General features: G+C 43.1%; 1 protein-coding gene across 2 annotated transcripts in view; it reads right to left on the bottom strand.

The window, feature by feature from the left end:
- Positions 1–17,042, bottom strand: part of Pold3 (DNA polymerase delta 3, accessory subunit) — a 38,666-nt gene extending 21,624 nt beyond the window's left edge. Inside the window, exons 1-5 of one of the 2 annotated variants that reach the window (XM_055623605.1) lie at positions 16,912–17,042; positions 15,498–15,553; positions 10,344–10,446; positions 5,291–5,330; positions 3,693–3,825 (exon numbers count right to left, since the gene is read on the bottom strand). In XM_055623605.1, the coding sequence (XP_055479580.1) occupies positions 3,693–3,825; positions 5,291–5,330; positions 10,344–10,446; positions 15,498–15,553; positions 16,912–16,971 (392 nt within the window). In that variant the 5' untranslated portion in view covers positions 16,972–17,042. The other variant, XM_055623606.1, reaches the window with a different exon arrangement.
- Positions 17,043–18,168: the final 1,126 nt, after the last annotated feature.

An 18,168-nucleotide genomic window follows, 5' to 3' on the forward strand; every position in this document is an offset into this window, starting at 1 on the left:
TTAATCCCAGCACTCAAAAGGCAGAGGCAGGCTCTGAGTCTGAGGCCAGCCTGGTCTACAAAGCAAGTTCCAGGAGACCCTGTCTGAAAAATCTAACCAACCAACAAAAAGATAACATAGTTTATCTTAACTGTCAATTTGCTGAGATCTAGCATCACCCGAGAGTCCAGCCTCTGGGCACACCTGCGAGGGAACATCTTGATTTGATTCAGTGAGGTAGGAAGACCTGCTCACTATGAGTGGCTCCCTGGAAGGGGAGCCTGCACTAAACAAAAAAGGAGAATGAGAGCTGAACAAGCTTTCATTGCTCTATGCTTCTTGATTGGGAGTGTGATGAACCAGCTGCTTCAAGCTGACCTCCTCACCACGATGGACTGTGCCACTGAATGATAAACCAGAACAAATCCTTTCTGTTTTAAGTTGTTTTTGTCAGCAACAAGAAGAGAAATCATGACTGGGGGTTTCCTGTAGTGCAGGCTAGCCTCAAATTCCCATATAACTGACAATGCTGTCATCTCCACCTCCCAAGTGCTATGGTCAAAGGATGCACCATCAGGCCTGGCTAATGCTCAAATTCAACAAAGGCTGTATTAGTAGAGTTTGCTGCAGTCCTTTATTAACTACGTTCTTATCTGCCGTGGTATTTTCGTGCACAGGAAGATTTTGCTTTAAACTAGCGCTTCTCATCCTATGGATTGCAACTCCTCTGGGATCAAACTACCCTTTCACAGGGATCAAATATCAGATATCCTGCTATGAAATTTACATTAAATTCATAGCAATAGCAATAAAGTTAAGTTATAAAATAGCAATGAAATAATCTTATGGTTGGAGGGGACCCCATATCACAAGGAACTGTATTAAAGAGTCACAGCATTAGGAAGGTTGAGAACCACAGCTAAACCTCCAAGCAACTTTTACTCTTGCTTGTTTACTTGCTGAACTTTAACAGAACCAGTTTTATCTGATATTGGATATGATGAGTCATCTTAACATGCCTCAAGATTTTAATACAGATTATTTTTTAAATAAAATTAAACGTTTTACATAAAATTAGCAAAGTGTGGCTAGATATGGTTGCTCATGCCTTTATTCCCAGCATTTGAGAGACAGAGAGAGGCAGATCTCTGTGAGTTCAAGGCCAGCCTGGTCTAGAAAGTGAGTCTAAGACAGCCAGGACTGCTACACAGGAAAGCTCTGTCTCAAAAAAAAAAAGTGCTATTTTTTTTTTTCCTTGAAATCCTTTCCTAAGACAGAGAACTTGTAAATTAGTCTCTGGCTATGTACTTAATAAATATTCAAATGCTCATTATATTCAAAGTTTTAGAATAGACAAAAAAGAAAAACTACCCTAATGCCCATTATTAACACAGTCAATATTAGTTACTGTATACCAGGGACCATTTTGGAATAGCTACATTAACTGACTGGAATCCTAACCAGATGGTGTTTAAAGGAAATACAGTTGACAATTCTGTAGCAATTCCTCCAAGAATCTGTGATATCACTTATCCCATCCCTTGTATTATCTTCAACACTGCTCTTGGCCAATAACACAGCGTAAGTTCCTCACTTGTGTGGCCTGGACAGTCTGGTGCTAAGCAGCAAGGCAGCCTGGAATGTTGTGCTCTGCCTGCCTCAGCAGCCGTCTTGTGATTATTTCTGTGCTTGCGCTTTATTCTGCAGTGACGAGGGCAGAACTTGGAGCCGCGAAAAGTAATCTCTATCACTGAACCACATTAAAATCCCCCCCACACACACACGATTTCAAAGTTTCGATTTCTTTGTAGCTCTTGTCCTCCTTTCCTTTGAAGCCATAGCTAGATCCAATGGACTCCTTCCATTTCTATCTGACTTGCTTCTTCAAAGCATCCACCGGTTTCCCTTTCTCAAACTCTGCCCTCAGCTTGTGGAACCCCATACATTTTCATAATTTTCCACTTCACTGAGTGCTTCCTCTTAGACCCTCTTTTTCCATCCATTCATTGAAATAAAAAGCTACCACTAAAGAGCACTTACCATGTGCTGAACAAAGCTGTAAGGAGAGCTCTACAGATCTTAATTTACTTAATCCCTACTACATGTGAGGTTGGTACTATGGTAGACTCTACCACAAGGAAGTTGAATCACAAAGAGTCTAAATTATTTGTACAAAGCCACACCACTGGTAAAAATTGTAACCGTGAGTTACATTTTCAGTCCTTTCATTCTATACATTCTCTCTCCATGGCTATCGGCGTCCTGGCCGAGTAGCTTACCTGAGAGCTGAATCCAAACCATTTTGTTTACCTTGAGACTTATCTACTGCAAAGGACATCCTTACTTGAGACTGCCTAGCAATTCCACACATCCAAAACCTTACTCTTTACTCTTCTCAGAGTAAAACCTAAGCTCAATGGAAGTATTCAAAAAGGAACCTAACTCCAATCTTCTAATTATGTCTCACATATGCTCTAGCCACACACAATATTGATTATGCAAAATCATGTTTCTCTCAGCTCTGTCTTTACTCTAACACTGGCAACTTCTACTGGATCTTCAAGTCTCAACCAACATGTCTTAACCTGGAAAGCCACCTGGTTTTCCCCTTCACTTCACCCATCCAGAAGCTTGGAACAAATGCCTATCTCCAAAACATTCTCACACTATTCCTCTTAATAGCACTGTACTGTAACCGCTATTTCCATAGGCCACCAACCTCAGGAACGGGTCCTGGGTCATATTCTCAAAAGTATGTAGTAATTCAATGGTATTCATCAGGTACATGGCAAACAAACTCCAACTATCTTTTAATTTATCTAATTTTATATGTGTTTTGCCAGCATATATGTCTGTGCACCATATGCTCACCTAGACCCAAGGAGGCCAAAAGGTTTTATATCCCCTGCACCTGGGGTTATAGATGGTTGTGAGCCACCATTTGGGTACTGGGACCTGAACCTGGGTCCTCTACAGAAGTAATAAGTACTCTAAAGCACTGAGCATCTCTCCATCTCCTGAATTTAAGTTGTTATTAAATCAAGGTGGTAGATACTCAAATGTGATTTTTAAAGAACTGACTTGAGCCCCCAGTACAACCTCACAGAGTAGGAGTTATCACAACTGATTCAAAGATGAAGAAACCAAAACTAGAGAATATTATCTGTTCAAAGTCATTGAGCTAGTAGTAGCATAACACAACATAACAAAACGTATGATTATCAGTTTCTAAACTGCACACATTAGAGTCAGTCATCCCCAAGTGCCCAGAAGAACACAAAAGATTTACAAGATCTGATCTTGGCTATGGAACTTTGGGGCTAAGTTACGTTTGGCTAGAGGGAATGGGGTCATCCAATTTAGGAACAGTTTTTTGAAGGCCACATTTGAACTAGCTCCTAAAAGATGGGTAAGATTTAAACAAGCGGAGACTGGGGCAAAAGAGTAGTGAGGGGACACAACAAACATTTCTGAGGGTGATGACAGGATAAATATATGAGAGATAGATTTATGGGGAGTCCACTGGAGTTTTCAGTATGGGTTGTGGCTGCTATTTTTCACCTTATGATGTACTAATAAAACTAGGCATGTGTCTTACTGCAAGATAAATGGGGTTTTACTAGACTTGGCATTCACTCTTAAGAGGCAGCCACTGCGTAAACACCTTACAAAGTCAATTCGTAAAGAAACCACAAGAACATGAAGGAGCTTACTTGCTGCAGTTCTGCAAATTGCTTTTAAGGATGTCATAGTCGGTGTTGAACAGAGGCCCACTGTCCTTTAGCACAGCTTTCTGGATGCTGTACACATGGATGCTGGCAGTCACAGCTAGCTTGGATTTCACTGCTACAAGTCAACAGGAAAAGCGTCTGTTAATACACAACTTTAGAGCTTGTGGGGACTTTAACAACAAACTCTTCTGCACTAAAACCATTTGCAATCTATGGTTTTCCAAAACTGCACCAGGCCAAACAGCCCCAGGTTAAGTATAACATCAAGCCTCTATCTACAATGCGGACATGACGGCGCTGGGTCATTTCTAAGTACAGCATCTGTGAGGCTATTACTCATCCAGGGACACTCAGCAAACACTAATAGTAACTGAGGATGATTATGATGCTTTGTTTTCAGTCAGTCAAAGATAATTAAGTAATCTCTACCTGAGAAGATTTGGCTCTACTGATAAGATTTAGTCGTAAGTTCCAATGTCGGTTTAGAAAAAGAGCCGAGTTTACAGAGCAAAATCAAAAGACTATCAACACAGGAGCAAACTGTGGGTCTAAAAGGGAAGGCATTATGCCTAACTTGTTCCTTGTCACCAGTGCCTAGCAGAGAGCTTAGGACATAATAACCACCACATATGACAGAGTTTCTTAACGTTTTCTTTTTTGCTAGAGAAATTTTTATGCAAACTTATATATAAAAAATAGGTACACAATTTAAATATTTACTGACAGTAAGTCATAGAGAATTTTATTTTAAAACAACCCTTTGGCATACATATAATTTTATTATTAAAGATTGAAAACAAATTTAATACACTAATGAAACAAGTGTGCATGTTTATTTTTATACAAAGAGTTGAAATCCTGGCTGAATATTTAATACTGGAGAATGCAGAACATGTCAATGTTTTTTTTTAGCTAATCAATATTTTGTTTTTTATAATCATCCATGCTGACAGTGCCACTACTCTGCAGAAATACATAGTAAAAAATAGAAGAAGTATATTTAGGCCATTTCAGATTGTTAGAAACCCAGTTCTAATCCAAGCTGAAATACACTGATTTTTCTTTTTAAATAAAACCAGTAACAACTCAAATAGCAATTTTTAAAATCAAATAGTCCAAGATAAACACAATCCCCAACCATACTAATCCAATACTTACACAAGAAACAATGCAGAAAAATATTCTGTGGTTTTCATTATTATTTCACTATGTCTCTATAAGTGCAGACGACAACTGAGAACACCCAACACAGCACATGTCATCCTCAGCCTCAAGCCCGGGCCAAGGCGTTTCAGGGTGTTTACTGGAGCTGCACTGTGGGCCGGCATGCAGTGGACAGCGCTCACTGTGTGGCCACACCAGGGCTGCCGTGAGGTCCACGAAGCTCACAGCTGAGCACCATGAATTAAGTCTTGGTTGCTATGAGTTTGGTAATCTTTTTTGCAAGCTCTAGCTCTGGCTATTCCATTCCACACGGGGTTACAGCCCTCATATGTCATCTGGAATTCATGACAATTTTTGTGTGTCTTCCATGAGTCTTGAAATCCTATTAGACATGTACTTTATAAAAGCTTACTCACCTTCCAGCTCATCTTCCCTCACTACTGCGACCTTGTGGCACTGCAAGGAACAACACTCCATCAGCGTGAGGCTACAGAACTCCTCAGCCTCCTGACACTCAGCTGTGCTTAGCTATGAAATTAGAAAAACACTGCGTGCCCTGAAAATACACTAGAGTAGACAGCAGTCTGAATTTCTTTGTTTTTCAAGACAGGGTTTCTCTGTGTAGCCTTGACTCACCTGGACTCACTTTGTAGAGCACGCGGGCCTCAAACTCTTCTACCTACCTACCTACTGGGATTAAAGGCACATACCACCACACCAAGCTGTGTAAATTTTTTAATTTTCATATTTTATAGCTTCTTGAAAAGAGAAACTAAGGTAAATGAGAAGCCAGCCCTAATACTTTTATTAAACAAAACTGCATCTCAAAATAGTGTAAGAGCAATTTTTAGTAAATGATTTAATGATAATTACTATATAAACAAGAGTTAGATCTGTCTATTCTTTATACTCATAGATTGGTGCCTAACTCAACTGTCATCAGAAAGGCTTCATCCAGCAACTGATTGAAACAGATGCAGAGACCCACAACTAAACATCAGGCAAAGCCTGAGTAATCCTTCAGAAGCGGGGAAGGATTGTTAAGATGCAGAGGGGTCAAGGACACCACAGAAAACTTACATAATCAACACACCTAGACTCATAGGGCTCACTGAGACTGAACAATCGGCCTTCATGGGTCTAATGCAGACCCTCTGAATATATGTTACAGTTGTGTAGTTTGGTGTTTTTGTGGGACCCTTAGCAGAGGGATCTGGGGCTGACACTGTTGCCTGCTTTGGGGACCCTTTCTTCCTACTGGGTTGCCTCACCCAACCTTAATATGAGGGAGGTGCCTAATTTTCCTGCAACTTGATATGCCATGTTTGGTTGACATTCCTGGGAGGCCTGCTCTTTTCTGAAGAGAAACAGAGAATGAGTGGATAGGAAGGGGGAAGGTGGAGGGGAGGGGAAACTGTAGTTGGGATGTAATATATGAGAGAATAAATTAATAAAAAATTAGATCTGTTTCACACCATATGCTTGCATAAGTTCTGGTGAATTAAGAGATTTAAATGTAAATAAAAGTATCTATCTATGAACAGAAGAAAATCTGTGAATTCTTCATAACCTAAAACTATCCTAAGTTTTAGGATAAGTTATCCAAGAAAAACTGAAATAATTTTAAAAGGAAAAAAAAAAGCCTTTTAAATAAAAACAACAAAAAAAATTAAACAAACTACAAAAACAAATGATGAAAAAAAACAATTAAAACTTGCATCACAAAGAATGCTGTAGCTTCACAATATAAAGACGAAGATGAACTATGGAAAATGAGAGCTTTTAGAGAAAGACACAGAAGTATGAGCAAACAGCTCACAGCCAGAAACCTACAGGTGCTGTGTGGAGTCGAGATCTTCACTGACTGTTGGTAAAATGAGGGAAGTATCTGCCAAGCCCCATTTAGGCCTTAGCCAGCAGTGCTGCTTCCAGGAATGCAGCCCCAAACCCTAGCAGAACACAGAAGCCATATCCACGAAGCTGCCCACTGCAGCCCAGCTGCGACAGCCGAGACATCAGTAAGGGCGACTCAGCCAACATCTATCAACGTAGCCCTTACGTGGCTACAGGGGGAACATTTCTATTACCAAGTGAAAAGGGTCTCTAGTTTAAAAACTGAGTTCAACATAGGCGTAAAATACGAGAACATTTATCTAAGAAAGGGGTAATACAAATGTAATTGTTTCTGTTAAAAGCATATATAAAAACAACAAAAACAGAAGGAAACAAACCAATCCAATAGTCAGCTGCACAGAACGGGGGAGGGGGGTACTGAGTTTAAATAAATCTTGAACTGATAAATTGCACAATGAGGGATTGGGTGATTTAAACAGGATATAGCCTACAGAAAAAAAAATCCTTCAAAAAAACCTCTTCAACAATTTTCAGTAATTGTTAGTAAAAATATTCATTTTCTCCTCTAAATCTCATATTTGGCTAAAGCAACATGTATCTATGTCAATGTTAGGAACCACCAAAATTCCTACTATAGAAGCACAATATAAAAATCAAGCTAGCTTTTTTGTTTGGCTAGTTGGTTTTTAGGAGACAGAAACTTACACTATGCTCAGACTGGCCTCAAACTAAGTAATCCTCCTGTCTCAGCTTCTCAAGTACTGCCAATTACTGTGTGATGCTAGCCATGTTTTGCATCAAAGTAAATGTCTGTTTGGGTGTTTATGCTAGGCAAGTGCTCTACCAATGAGCTATCTCCCTAATACTTCAAAAGAAGTTTTTCAAAACGTAGTCATAAATTTGAATTAAGAAAGTTCATGGGTTTTTTTGTGTTCTCCCTTTGAAAAATTAAGCAGAGAAATAGCTCAGTTGCTACAATGCTTGCCATGCAAGTGTAAGGATTTGAGTTTAATTCCCAGCATCCATGTAAAAAGATGGGCACGGTAGCACCACTTAAAATTCTGGTACTGGAGACACGAAGAGAGCAGGATCCTGGAGGCCGCTAGACAGCTAGCCAAATCAGCACACTTCAGGCTCAAAAATCACCGTGGAGAGCTCCTGAGGAACACTAACAATGTGCCTCTGGCCTGCACAAGCGTATGCACACCCACACCCATAGGCGTGTTTGCACACACGCACACGCACCTACACACACCTGCATGATCACACGAACCGAACATTCCCAAAAGTCACAATCTGCAGAACTGCCCATTAAAAATTACAGGGCACGCCCCCACCCCTACCCCCCAAAAAAGGAATTAAAAACTAAGCATTGAAACACTGCAGACTTCTAGTGCAGCCTCGGGGCAGTGACTAACTCACGCCTAAGGGAATGATCTAGACAGTCAGGCAGCGCAGTACGGCTAGGTGCCTGTGCTTGGGGCTACTGAAAACGCACAGGCGCAGCGCTGGACACCCACCGTGCTGTGCTACACCAGTGCTCGTCAGGTCGGCGCCTGTCAGGGTGAAGGTCCCAGCAAGTGCAGCCTCACAAACCCGGTCACCTTTTAGAATTTTATTTTATGTTTTGGAGAGAGGTCGTGACCAGGCTGGCATCAGAATCTTGACTCTCCTGCATCAGCCTCCCACATGCTAGAATTATAAGCATGTGTGGCCACACTAGGTGCCAATCAAGGTTCTTATGGAGGCCGTGTGTGGTGATTTATACCCATAACCCAGCACTAGACAGAGGCAGGGGGATGGCTGAATACGATCAGCCTAGTCTACAGCCAGGATACACGGTGAGAACTGTCCTTTTAAAAAAAACTCTTCACAGCAAGATTCCAACTTAAAACTTGACTATTTTGAAACCTCTGGTAAATTAATAATAAATTAGGTAATTTAAAAAATCATTCTCGGGGCTGGAGAGATAGCTCAGTGGTTAAGAGTGCTGTCTGCTCTTCCAAGGGACCTGGGTTCAACTCCCAGCAGCCACATGGCAGCTCACAACTGTCTGTAAGCAGTTAGTTCCAGGTCGTCTGACACCCTCACGCCAATGCACATAAAATAAAAAAATTAAATAGATTATTAAAAAAATCATTCTCAACTAGAAATCACTACATAAAACGCTAAGGAGAACTTGTAATTAACAAGAGCCACTCAACAGTGGTTCTCAGCTTGTGAGTAGAGACCTCTTCGAGGGTTGCATATAAACAATCCTACATATCAGATGTTATGATTCATAACAGTAGCAACATTACAGTTAGGAAATAGCAACGAAATAATTTTATGGCTAGGGGTCACCACAATATGAAGAATTGTATTAAAGGGTCGCAGCATTAGAAAAGTTGAGACCCACGGCTGACTAAACAGTTGAGAATTTCAAATAGCATGCCGACATGAAAAGAAAATCCTGGCTGGAGAATGCAGGGCTCTGATCCCAAAGTTTTGTTTCTCCTCAGATGTTACCAAATCCACCTAGAGCTTTAAATTTCATGCGCTTGGGACTCTTGTTAAAAAACAAACCCAGTCAGTACTACGGTAAATGATGTTAAGGTTGTAAACTTAGGACTTCAGTGGATCTCCAAGAAGGGACCCTGGTCCTGGGACTGATGGCACGGAGACACAAGTATCTTCAGAGAGGCTCAAGGACAGTCATGCATTGGACAGGAAGCCAGTGTGAGGATTATGAATGTTCCCAGGACTCAGTCTGGAGCAAGAGGTACAAGACAACAAAGTTTCTGGTGCTCTGTAAGGCCTAAAACAACACAGTGACACCTGGACCGACCCCTGAAGAGGACTTGGAAGTCAAGAGGAGATCAACAGACCTGAGACTGCTTTGTGGTTGAGATGAAAAAGCAACAGTACCCTACGCTGGCAGACTAGATGCAGACAGCACTAGAAGAGAAAAAGATCAGGGGCCTAAACATACCCCCAGCCCATGCCTCTGGACTGTACCAGCACCTAGCTCTCATGCCTACCCCCCAGGGGGCCACTCTAAGTGACCTTTAAAACCTAGTAAGAGTGCTCACATTAAAAATAAGGTCAGGTCAGCTAATCTATCTTTCCTTCCTTCCTTCCTTCTTTTTGTTTTGTTTTCAGAGACAGAGTTTCTCTGTGTAGTCTTGGCTGACCTAGACTCACTTTGTAGACCAGGCTGGCCTCTGCTTCTGCCTCCCCGAGTGCTGGGATTAGAGGCGTGTGCCATCACACCCAGCTAGCTAATTTTTCTTTTCTCATTTTTTTTTAAACTCCTGAATTTGTGGCTTGAAATTTGAACAGAATGAAAAATTAAGTACCAGTGTCCTCAATATATATTCAAGAGAAAAAAAGAGGTTCAAGGAAAAGCCACTCTCTAATGTCTCATTTCCTAAGTAATTAATAATGATAGTCTCTTCATCACAGCTAAGATATTACCTAAATCTTCCTGAGTGTCAGAGTTAGTTTAAAATTTCAAAATGCTCCCTCTTCTCAAGAGGTACTGTCAAGCTCCATAGCACTCAATTCTGCTTTTTCTCCTGTTCTTTCTAACGCTGTTTATGTCTCACACACGAGGCTCAGTACAAGAGAACTTACAGAATGTCCGTTCTGTGTAAGACTGCCGGACACCAAGTAGGTAACATGCAGCTGCGCTCCCGAATTTTCCTTCCGCTTCTTTTCAACATATTCATAGAGCATCCTGTTCCAAACAAGACAGAAGGGACTCGTTAGTATGCATCTTCACCTCAACTCCTGATTCTTGACTTAGAAATCAGATATACGAAATCTGGCAGTTTTCTAAATAGCACAATTTTACTTACTGAGCAGATTTCTGGAAAAAAAAAAAATCAAACCCACAACAACAAACAAACTTTAAAAAAGCACAGGATTAGAGCCAACTTGTTTGAGTTGGCTCAGTGACCCAGGAAGTAACTGAGATAAAACTAGAAATATGCCAGGAGGGGCAGAACCCATTGACAAACAGTGGCAATGATTAAGTCGCAGATACAAAAGTGAATCAGTTATCAGATACGGCATCCAGCAGAAAGTTTTCTAGGTTTCCTGTCTTGAGGCATAAAGCAAAAGTGTCAGTGTCATTACTCCATGAATAATTCTTGTAACCTTAATTCGTACACTGTCTACAAGCCTCTATTCTCAAACTGTCCTATATGTACTTTTAGGGAATGGATATCTGAGGTTTTCAGTCATTCTACGATCACTACTTTAAACATTTCAAGCTTTCACATACATCATGACAAATATATATCCACCTTTGATACTACTGAATTTCTGAGAATCAGAGGTTTCACGACCATAGAAGATAGCAGGTGCTTACACCATCCAACATCCAAAACATTCATTAACCTGATTCAGCCACACACTAAATGCAGGTATGTTGCTTGCAGTAAAATCCTTACTCACTTTTATCCTAACCACCCAAAATGCTAAAAGTTGCCTACCACTGATAAGCTAGAGTTTAAAACAATGAAAAGATGGCCATCATTTGTCTTTATTTCAAGAAATTTAGCAAGCTTCTACACAGCATACTTTAGTTGGTAATAGCCAGTAAGTCAGAAATTCTGAGAGCTAGGTATGGTGGTACATGCCTTTAACCCTAGAGGGAGAAACAGGTGGGTCTCTGCAAGTTCAAGGCCAGCCTGGTCTACTCATCAAGCCACAGGTCACCCACAGCTATGTAAAAATGCTTGCGCCCCCCCCCCCAAAGGCCAAAGAAAACCTCAACTCTTTTTGATCACTTCCCCCTAATGGGACTGCCCTACCAGGCCAGGAAAACAAACTCAGTCCTCATATGAATAGATGAGCTTTGGTTTCTGGGTAGGGAGACTCCCCTATTCCTCAGAATAGGGGAGAGGGCATACAGGAGGGAGGATGGGACTGGGAGGAGAAGAGGGAGGGCCGGCCTTGTGTAAACTGAGATGTAAGTTGAATTAATTAATATAAGAAGAGAAGAAAACCTCAACCTCTCCGCTGATCACTTCTCCAGATGGCCCCTCCTACTTCCATGAGCCCTGCCCAGAGTCTCTGCTGCTACAACTGCCCCAGTTGTTTCCTGCAGTTTCAGTGCTCTCCTTTCCTCAGCTGCGGGTGTTATCTTCAACCGTCTTCCTACTCTGGTTTAGTATGACCATCCACCCCAGTTTGCCCAAGTCTGAGAAGTTTCCTGGGACATGGGATATGGTCAATCTCCTGTGGTACTCTCTCTGGTCTATTTTACTCAACCGTGGCTTCATTTTCCCTGATGACATCATCATTTGTCCAAGCCACCTTAGCCAGAAGTCTAGGAGTTATTACTCTTTGCTTCTTATTCAGTGAGTTGCCAAGTCTCAGGAGCTCTCCCTTTCAACTATTGTTGATGCTATACCGTCCAAACCTTACTAGACTACTTAATTCCAAGCATCAACTGTACCCTCTTCTCACCGTCATTATCTGAGGTTGTCACAGTGAACACACGTCAGTAAAAAAAAGTCAACAGATTCAGAAACACATTAAAACTTTACTGCGCAGCCACTTGTGTTCTAAGCAGCGAACAAAGGAGTCAAAGCGCCTGCCCATTTGGACCAGCCAAAAGTTCACACTCTCTTTCCTAGAGTGTAAACCTGAAATTGGTAGGAACTTAAATCCTAGAGATCTGCCTACCTATTCTTAATCCTAGGGAGGCAGAGGCCTCTGTTTGCGGCCACCCTGGCTTTCACAGAGAATTCTGGGCCAACGAGGGCTATACAGGTCTCATTCACCTAATTCATCACTGAAACAAAAGCTCAGTTACTACCTCCTAATCCAAGCCTTCTGTAACATGAACAGCCTAGCAGAGGGCCTCCACCCCGAGTGCTAACAGAGCTATCCTGTGATACCTGCCACTTAGTTTGTACGGCTGCCTTTCCCACAGACCATAAGTCACATAAGTGCAAAGTGTGGCCCATATGCCAGTTTTGTGGATTCTTCCGCCTTGTGCTTTCATGTCTCCTCCACTGCAATGATTATGATTGTGTCCAAGATATTCTGGAACATGGCAGCCAAATGCAGTCTTGTCTCCTTATCAGTTCTAATCATAGAAGTTGCTTCACTTCATATTCAAACAACTATCATTGAAATGAATAAAGCACAGCCAGTTGTGGTACTCAATGCCTTTAATCCCAGCACTGGGAAGGCAGAGGCAGGCAGATCTCCAACTCTGAGGCCAACCTAGTCTGCATACAGAATTTCAGGCCAATTAGAGCTAACAGTGAGGCCCTGTTTACAGACAATGAATACTCTTGTATGTGTCCATTCCCAAAGTTACTGCAGCTCACAGGTTTGGGCCAAGGCTGATTTTGGGCAATCTTGGTAAAAACACATTTAGCCGGGTGACGCCTGTAATGCCAACACTCAGGGAGGCAGAGGCAGACAGACCTCTTTGAGTTCAAGGCCAACCTGGTTGAGTCCAGAACAGCCTCTTAGCCTTGGCTAAGGCTACACAGAAAAACTCTGTCTCAAAAAAACACAAACACAAAACAAAACAACAGGTCTAAATCTACTTCTGGGCTAATAGTTTCAGGTCTTAAAAGCCTAAACTACACAGCTAAAATCAGTCTCCTACACCCATATAATGTTAACTCAAATAAAGCCAAGTCAGTCTGCTCTAGAGATCAGGGGCTTTCTAAGACATGTACCATGTTGTTCTTGCTCAAAGAAAGCTCCTGCCACCCAGGGGCAGGACAAACAAGGAAGACATATAACCCAAGCATGTATCCGCAAATGACTAAGCAATTCCCAAGATTTACACAACAGTAGGCACCTTTGCAGAGCAAAACATTCTACCATTAATTTAAAAGCTGTCTTTTCTCTTTTGACCTCAAATTAGATGTTTTACTGAAAAAAAAAAAAGGGGGGGGGCAGACTGCAAAGACAACACCCGGCTTCCTAAGCACTCTCTTTACTTTCACTTAAATACTCTCCTATCCTTTTTCAGTAAGTAGGATGTGTGTTTGTGTACATACATGCAACAGCTCAAGACCGGAAGAGGGCCACCTGTGAGGGTCTGTTCTCTTTCTGTTAAGTCCCCAGAGCTGAACTTGGGTCATCAGGCTCAACAGCAAGCACCTTGGCTTACTTGAGCCATCTCACCGGCTCCAGCTCTTAAACCCTAAACTATCAGACAGTTAATGTCAAACACATGCTGACCTGTATCATACCCCTCAGTTGGCAACGTGACACACTCAGGAATAGGAAACCTGAACTGGGGAATTGCCTCCACTGGATGGGCCTGTGGGCATGTCTGTAAGGCATTCTATTAATTGTTAGTTGATGTAGGAGGGCCCAGCCCACAGCGGGCAGTGGGTTCTGAATGGTAAGGAAGGTAGCTATGCTGTGCTCCTTCATGGTCTCTGCTTCAGTTCCCGCCTCTAGGTTCTTGCCTCATAAGACAAATACACTCTTTCCTCTCCACACTGGTGTCAGTCAGTGTTTTATCACAATAGAAACATTATGAAAATATGGGCCAAAATCGGCGTAACAAACACATGTGAACACACAAAGCTCTAAGACAACAAGCACATAAAGCTAGAAACAAGACTGTTCAGTCCATTTAATAAAAGTTACTTTTCTGTTGCTGTGATAAAAGACCATGACAAAAGCAACATATGGAACAAAGCTTTTTTGGGTATACTGTTCCAGAGGGATAAGAGCCCATCATGGAAAGAGCGTGCCGGGCAAGGGAGGTTGAGCAGGAAGCTGAGAGCGCCCATCTTCTAATGCAAGCATAAGCACAAAACAGAGAATATGAGCATGAAGTGGGGTGAGACCACTCAAAGCCTGCCTCCAGTGACGTACTTCCTCCAGCAAGGCTGCACCTCCTTGGCTGCACCACCCGAGCCTCCCCAAACAGTGCCGCCACCTGGAGACCAAAAGTTCAAATATCTGAGCCTACGGGGATCATTCTCATTCAAACCACCACAAAAGTGATGTTAACCAGAAGACAAGGCTGCAAATAAATCCAGCTAAATTATCACAACACATTTCTATACAAGTCCACTGACCTAAAAAGAGAAAAACTGGGCTGGAGAAATGGTGAAGAGGGTCAAGTCCTGCCATGCAAGCATGAGGACCTGTGTTCAGATCCCCAGAACCCAAGCAAAGCTAGAGAAAGGAGCCTATTTCTGAAATTCCAGCCCTCCTGTGATGACAGGGAGACAGGCAGAAGAGTCCTCAGAAGCTTGCGGGTCAACCAGTCTGGTGGACACAACAGAGAATAACAAGTGATCTAGCTCCAAAAAGTCCAAAAGGGAGGGATGAAATCAAGCTTGTCCTTTGACCTTCCCGTGAGTTCTGTGCCTATGTGCATCCACATGAACATACATGAACACACAAACACAATTAAAAAGAGACAAAAGTAGTGAAAATAATATTCTTTTCTATTAACCCGGAGGTAAAAAGTCATTTCTAACCCAACAGTCCTGTAAGAATTAAAAATGAAGTGAGAGTTTTCTTTAAGGGGCTGGCTGGGAGTTTGACTATGCTCCAGGGAGTAGATGGGCAACACAAAAACACAGCCTGGACTTGTGATTTTTGTTTTCTTTTTTTGGGGGGTGGGGTGGGGAGTCACAAGTGTAGGGAGTAGACCTGGGAGAACTGGGAAGTGAGTGTGATCAGGGTGCACAGTGTGAAATTCACAAATCAAAATATTACGCTGGAAAAATAAGTAACAAAAGAAACATCCCAACATCATTAAACTTAACAGAAAACTGGACTTACTGCTTGGCCTGGTTAACATGAACCCCTAATGTATAGCTTAGCCACTTGTAAGTCACCTGAAAGAAAAAAAAAAAAAAGTTAAGGGTTTATTAGATGTTTCCAGGGTACAGATACGTGCCAAGAGCCTGCTCCTAAAGATTCTTATTCCTGGATGATTATGTCCTGTAAACCACAGTCGCTAGCACTTAGAAGAGCCATCTAGTGACAAGATTATCTTACAAGTACTCAGATGCTTCACAGACTGGTTGGTGCAAATGAATCTACAAAGGTGGGTCCGAGACATGGCCCTGTGGGTGAAAAGGCTTGCTACCATACCCTTAAGAACCTGAGTTTGTTCCCCTGGATTCATATGGTGGAATGGGAGAACTGGTCCTCTGACAGCCACACGTGTGTCTCTCTCTCACACCCACACACTATATGTAACAGAAAAAAACCTGTTTTAAGAATCTACAAAGCCAAGCCAAATATAAGCAAAGACTATTTCATTCACATCCCTTGTTTTATTTTATGCCTTCTGACACTCATCAGAGAAGCCAACTAAAATTTATCTCCAAACCTACAACTCCTCGGGAAACTAACAACTATACGAACGTTAAGAGGAACACGTGGCGTGGGGGCCAGAAAAATGAGTAAAATGTGGTATCAGGAGTTATCAAGCCTCCATCCTTCCTTGAGCCGTTTTGTCCATTCTGTTTCTTCCAATTCTAAACCATACATTCCCAATAAGAAGACTAATAAAGACTGGGCAGAGGCGGGGTGGCATGGGAGAAAGAGCTACCCCTTACCAATGTCCCTTACTAATAAACGAGTCAGTTTGCTTCTTTGCTTCAAATCCCACCTCCAGGTATCCCTTGAAGCAGCAGCCTGGAGGGAGGTGTGGGGTGACTGTAACCACCCGGTACCAAACAAACTATGTCCAAGTGCTCACAATGGCAAAGTCTCTTCACATTCAGTTTTGTCTCGGTCTTTACACCCGCACAGAGAGGCGGGTCAACTTGCTTTCCATATTTAAATATACAGGAAGAGGAAATCATCTCTGGAGGATAAACCACCAGTCAGTAGCCCAGATCAAGCCGTCCTGTCTCAACTGCACATTCGGGACTTGAGGGGCCCACCGCCCCCGACAGGGCAGGGGGAGGAGGCCTCACGAACCCCACCTGCTTCCCTGGCTCCGCGCCCCGGCGCCCCGCACGCCCGCCCAAGGCCGGCGAGCTTCGGCGCGCTGGAGGCTCGGCCCGCAGGTCCTGTCCCCCACCCCGGGGCGCTCCGTGTTGACCTGCACCCCCGTCCCCGGCCGGTCCCCACGAAGCCACAGCCCCGGGGTCGAGACGCCCCGGCCGCCCTGGCAGGCTCAGGACCCCGCACACCCGCCTCGCGCGCCCGCACCCGCCTCCCCCACGTCCTAGATCCTCACGATCTTGTTCTGGTCTGTGACGAACTCGTCTATGTTTTCTAGATAGAGCTGCTCCGCCATGGTGTTGCGGCTTCCAGCCCTCTGCTCAGCCGCAGCCGCAGCTCCCGCCGGCGGGAAACGGCTTCGCTCACTCTCGGGTCACGGGTCGTCTCCCACGGCAACCGAGGAGACGCGCTACGGCGGCGGATGAGGGCCAAACCATTAAGAGGCCAGCCAGGGCTGACGTACGCGAAAGCTGGCTCGAGAGCGGAAGTGAGGCGTGAGAGCCCGGTTATCTGTGTGTGCTGTGGGTCCAGAGACTAATTCTCTCAGGCTAGTTCTAGCGCTCTGGAGCCTTCCTTACCCGCTTCTGTATTGGTATTAACACCTTGTGACTTAATGGGCAGAAACTTTTTGCAGTCTATTAACTTAGCAGATAGATTCCACCAACCCAGAAGCTAAGGGTGTGGTCAGATAGCATATTGAGCCTTTAGGAAAACTTTCCCAATGTGGATGTACCTTCCTCTCTGAATGTTTTTTAAACTTGCCTTGATTTGTGACTTTCACTGTTCTTTGGAACTATGAAAACTTCATGAAACTGCTTCCACATTGGAACGTGGAATTTGGGGTAACCTGAATATGGGTTCCCAGGCCATGGTCACTCTGCATTGCTCCAGAATAAACTGTTTCCTTAAAGAACTATGGTTTCTGCATCAACACTGAAGCAAAATGGGATGCCCCATCCTTGCCATTTGATATTTTGTTCAACAAGAAATTTAAATGGATGCTCTGTTGTGTTTTTTGGTGCTGGGGCACAGCAGTAGTGACAGAAGAGTTGGATAAAGGCCTGCCTGGTAGAATCTCTCAAAAACAGGAGAGTGGTAAAGGCCTTCCAGAAGGGGAGGGCAAGGAAGACCGTCTCAGATTGTTCGAGCTACTAAAATTTCAGGAGAAGAGGCCAGTGGAGAGAAGAGATTTGGGAGGAGGCAGTTCCTGCTGTGTCTACTAAGCTGTGAATTGGGGCCACACAAACTTTATTTCCAAGAAAACACGCATGCACGCAAGCACGCACACACACTCACGCACACAGTCAATCCTTAATACTAGCCTCCAGACACTGTAGTTCAATCCTGTATCATAGTGGATAAGAAACAGTCTGTAGAGGTAAACTGACTGGGTTTGAATCCTGGTTCTGCTACTTGTCTTAGGTAAGTTATTTAAGAGTCTGTTCATTCATCTGTAAGGTGGGATTAAGAACTTCAAAGGTTTGCTGCAGTA

This window comes from Psammomys obesus, unplaced genomic scaffold (genome assembly GCF_907164565.1).
Source record: "Psammomys obesus unplaced genomic scaffold, mPsaObe1.curated_primary_1811, whole genome shotgun sequence".
Classification (NCBI taxonomy): Eukaryota; Metazoa; Chordata; class Mammalia; order Rodentia; family Muridae; genus Psammomys; species Psammomys obesus.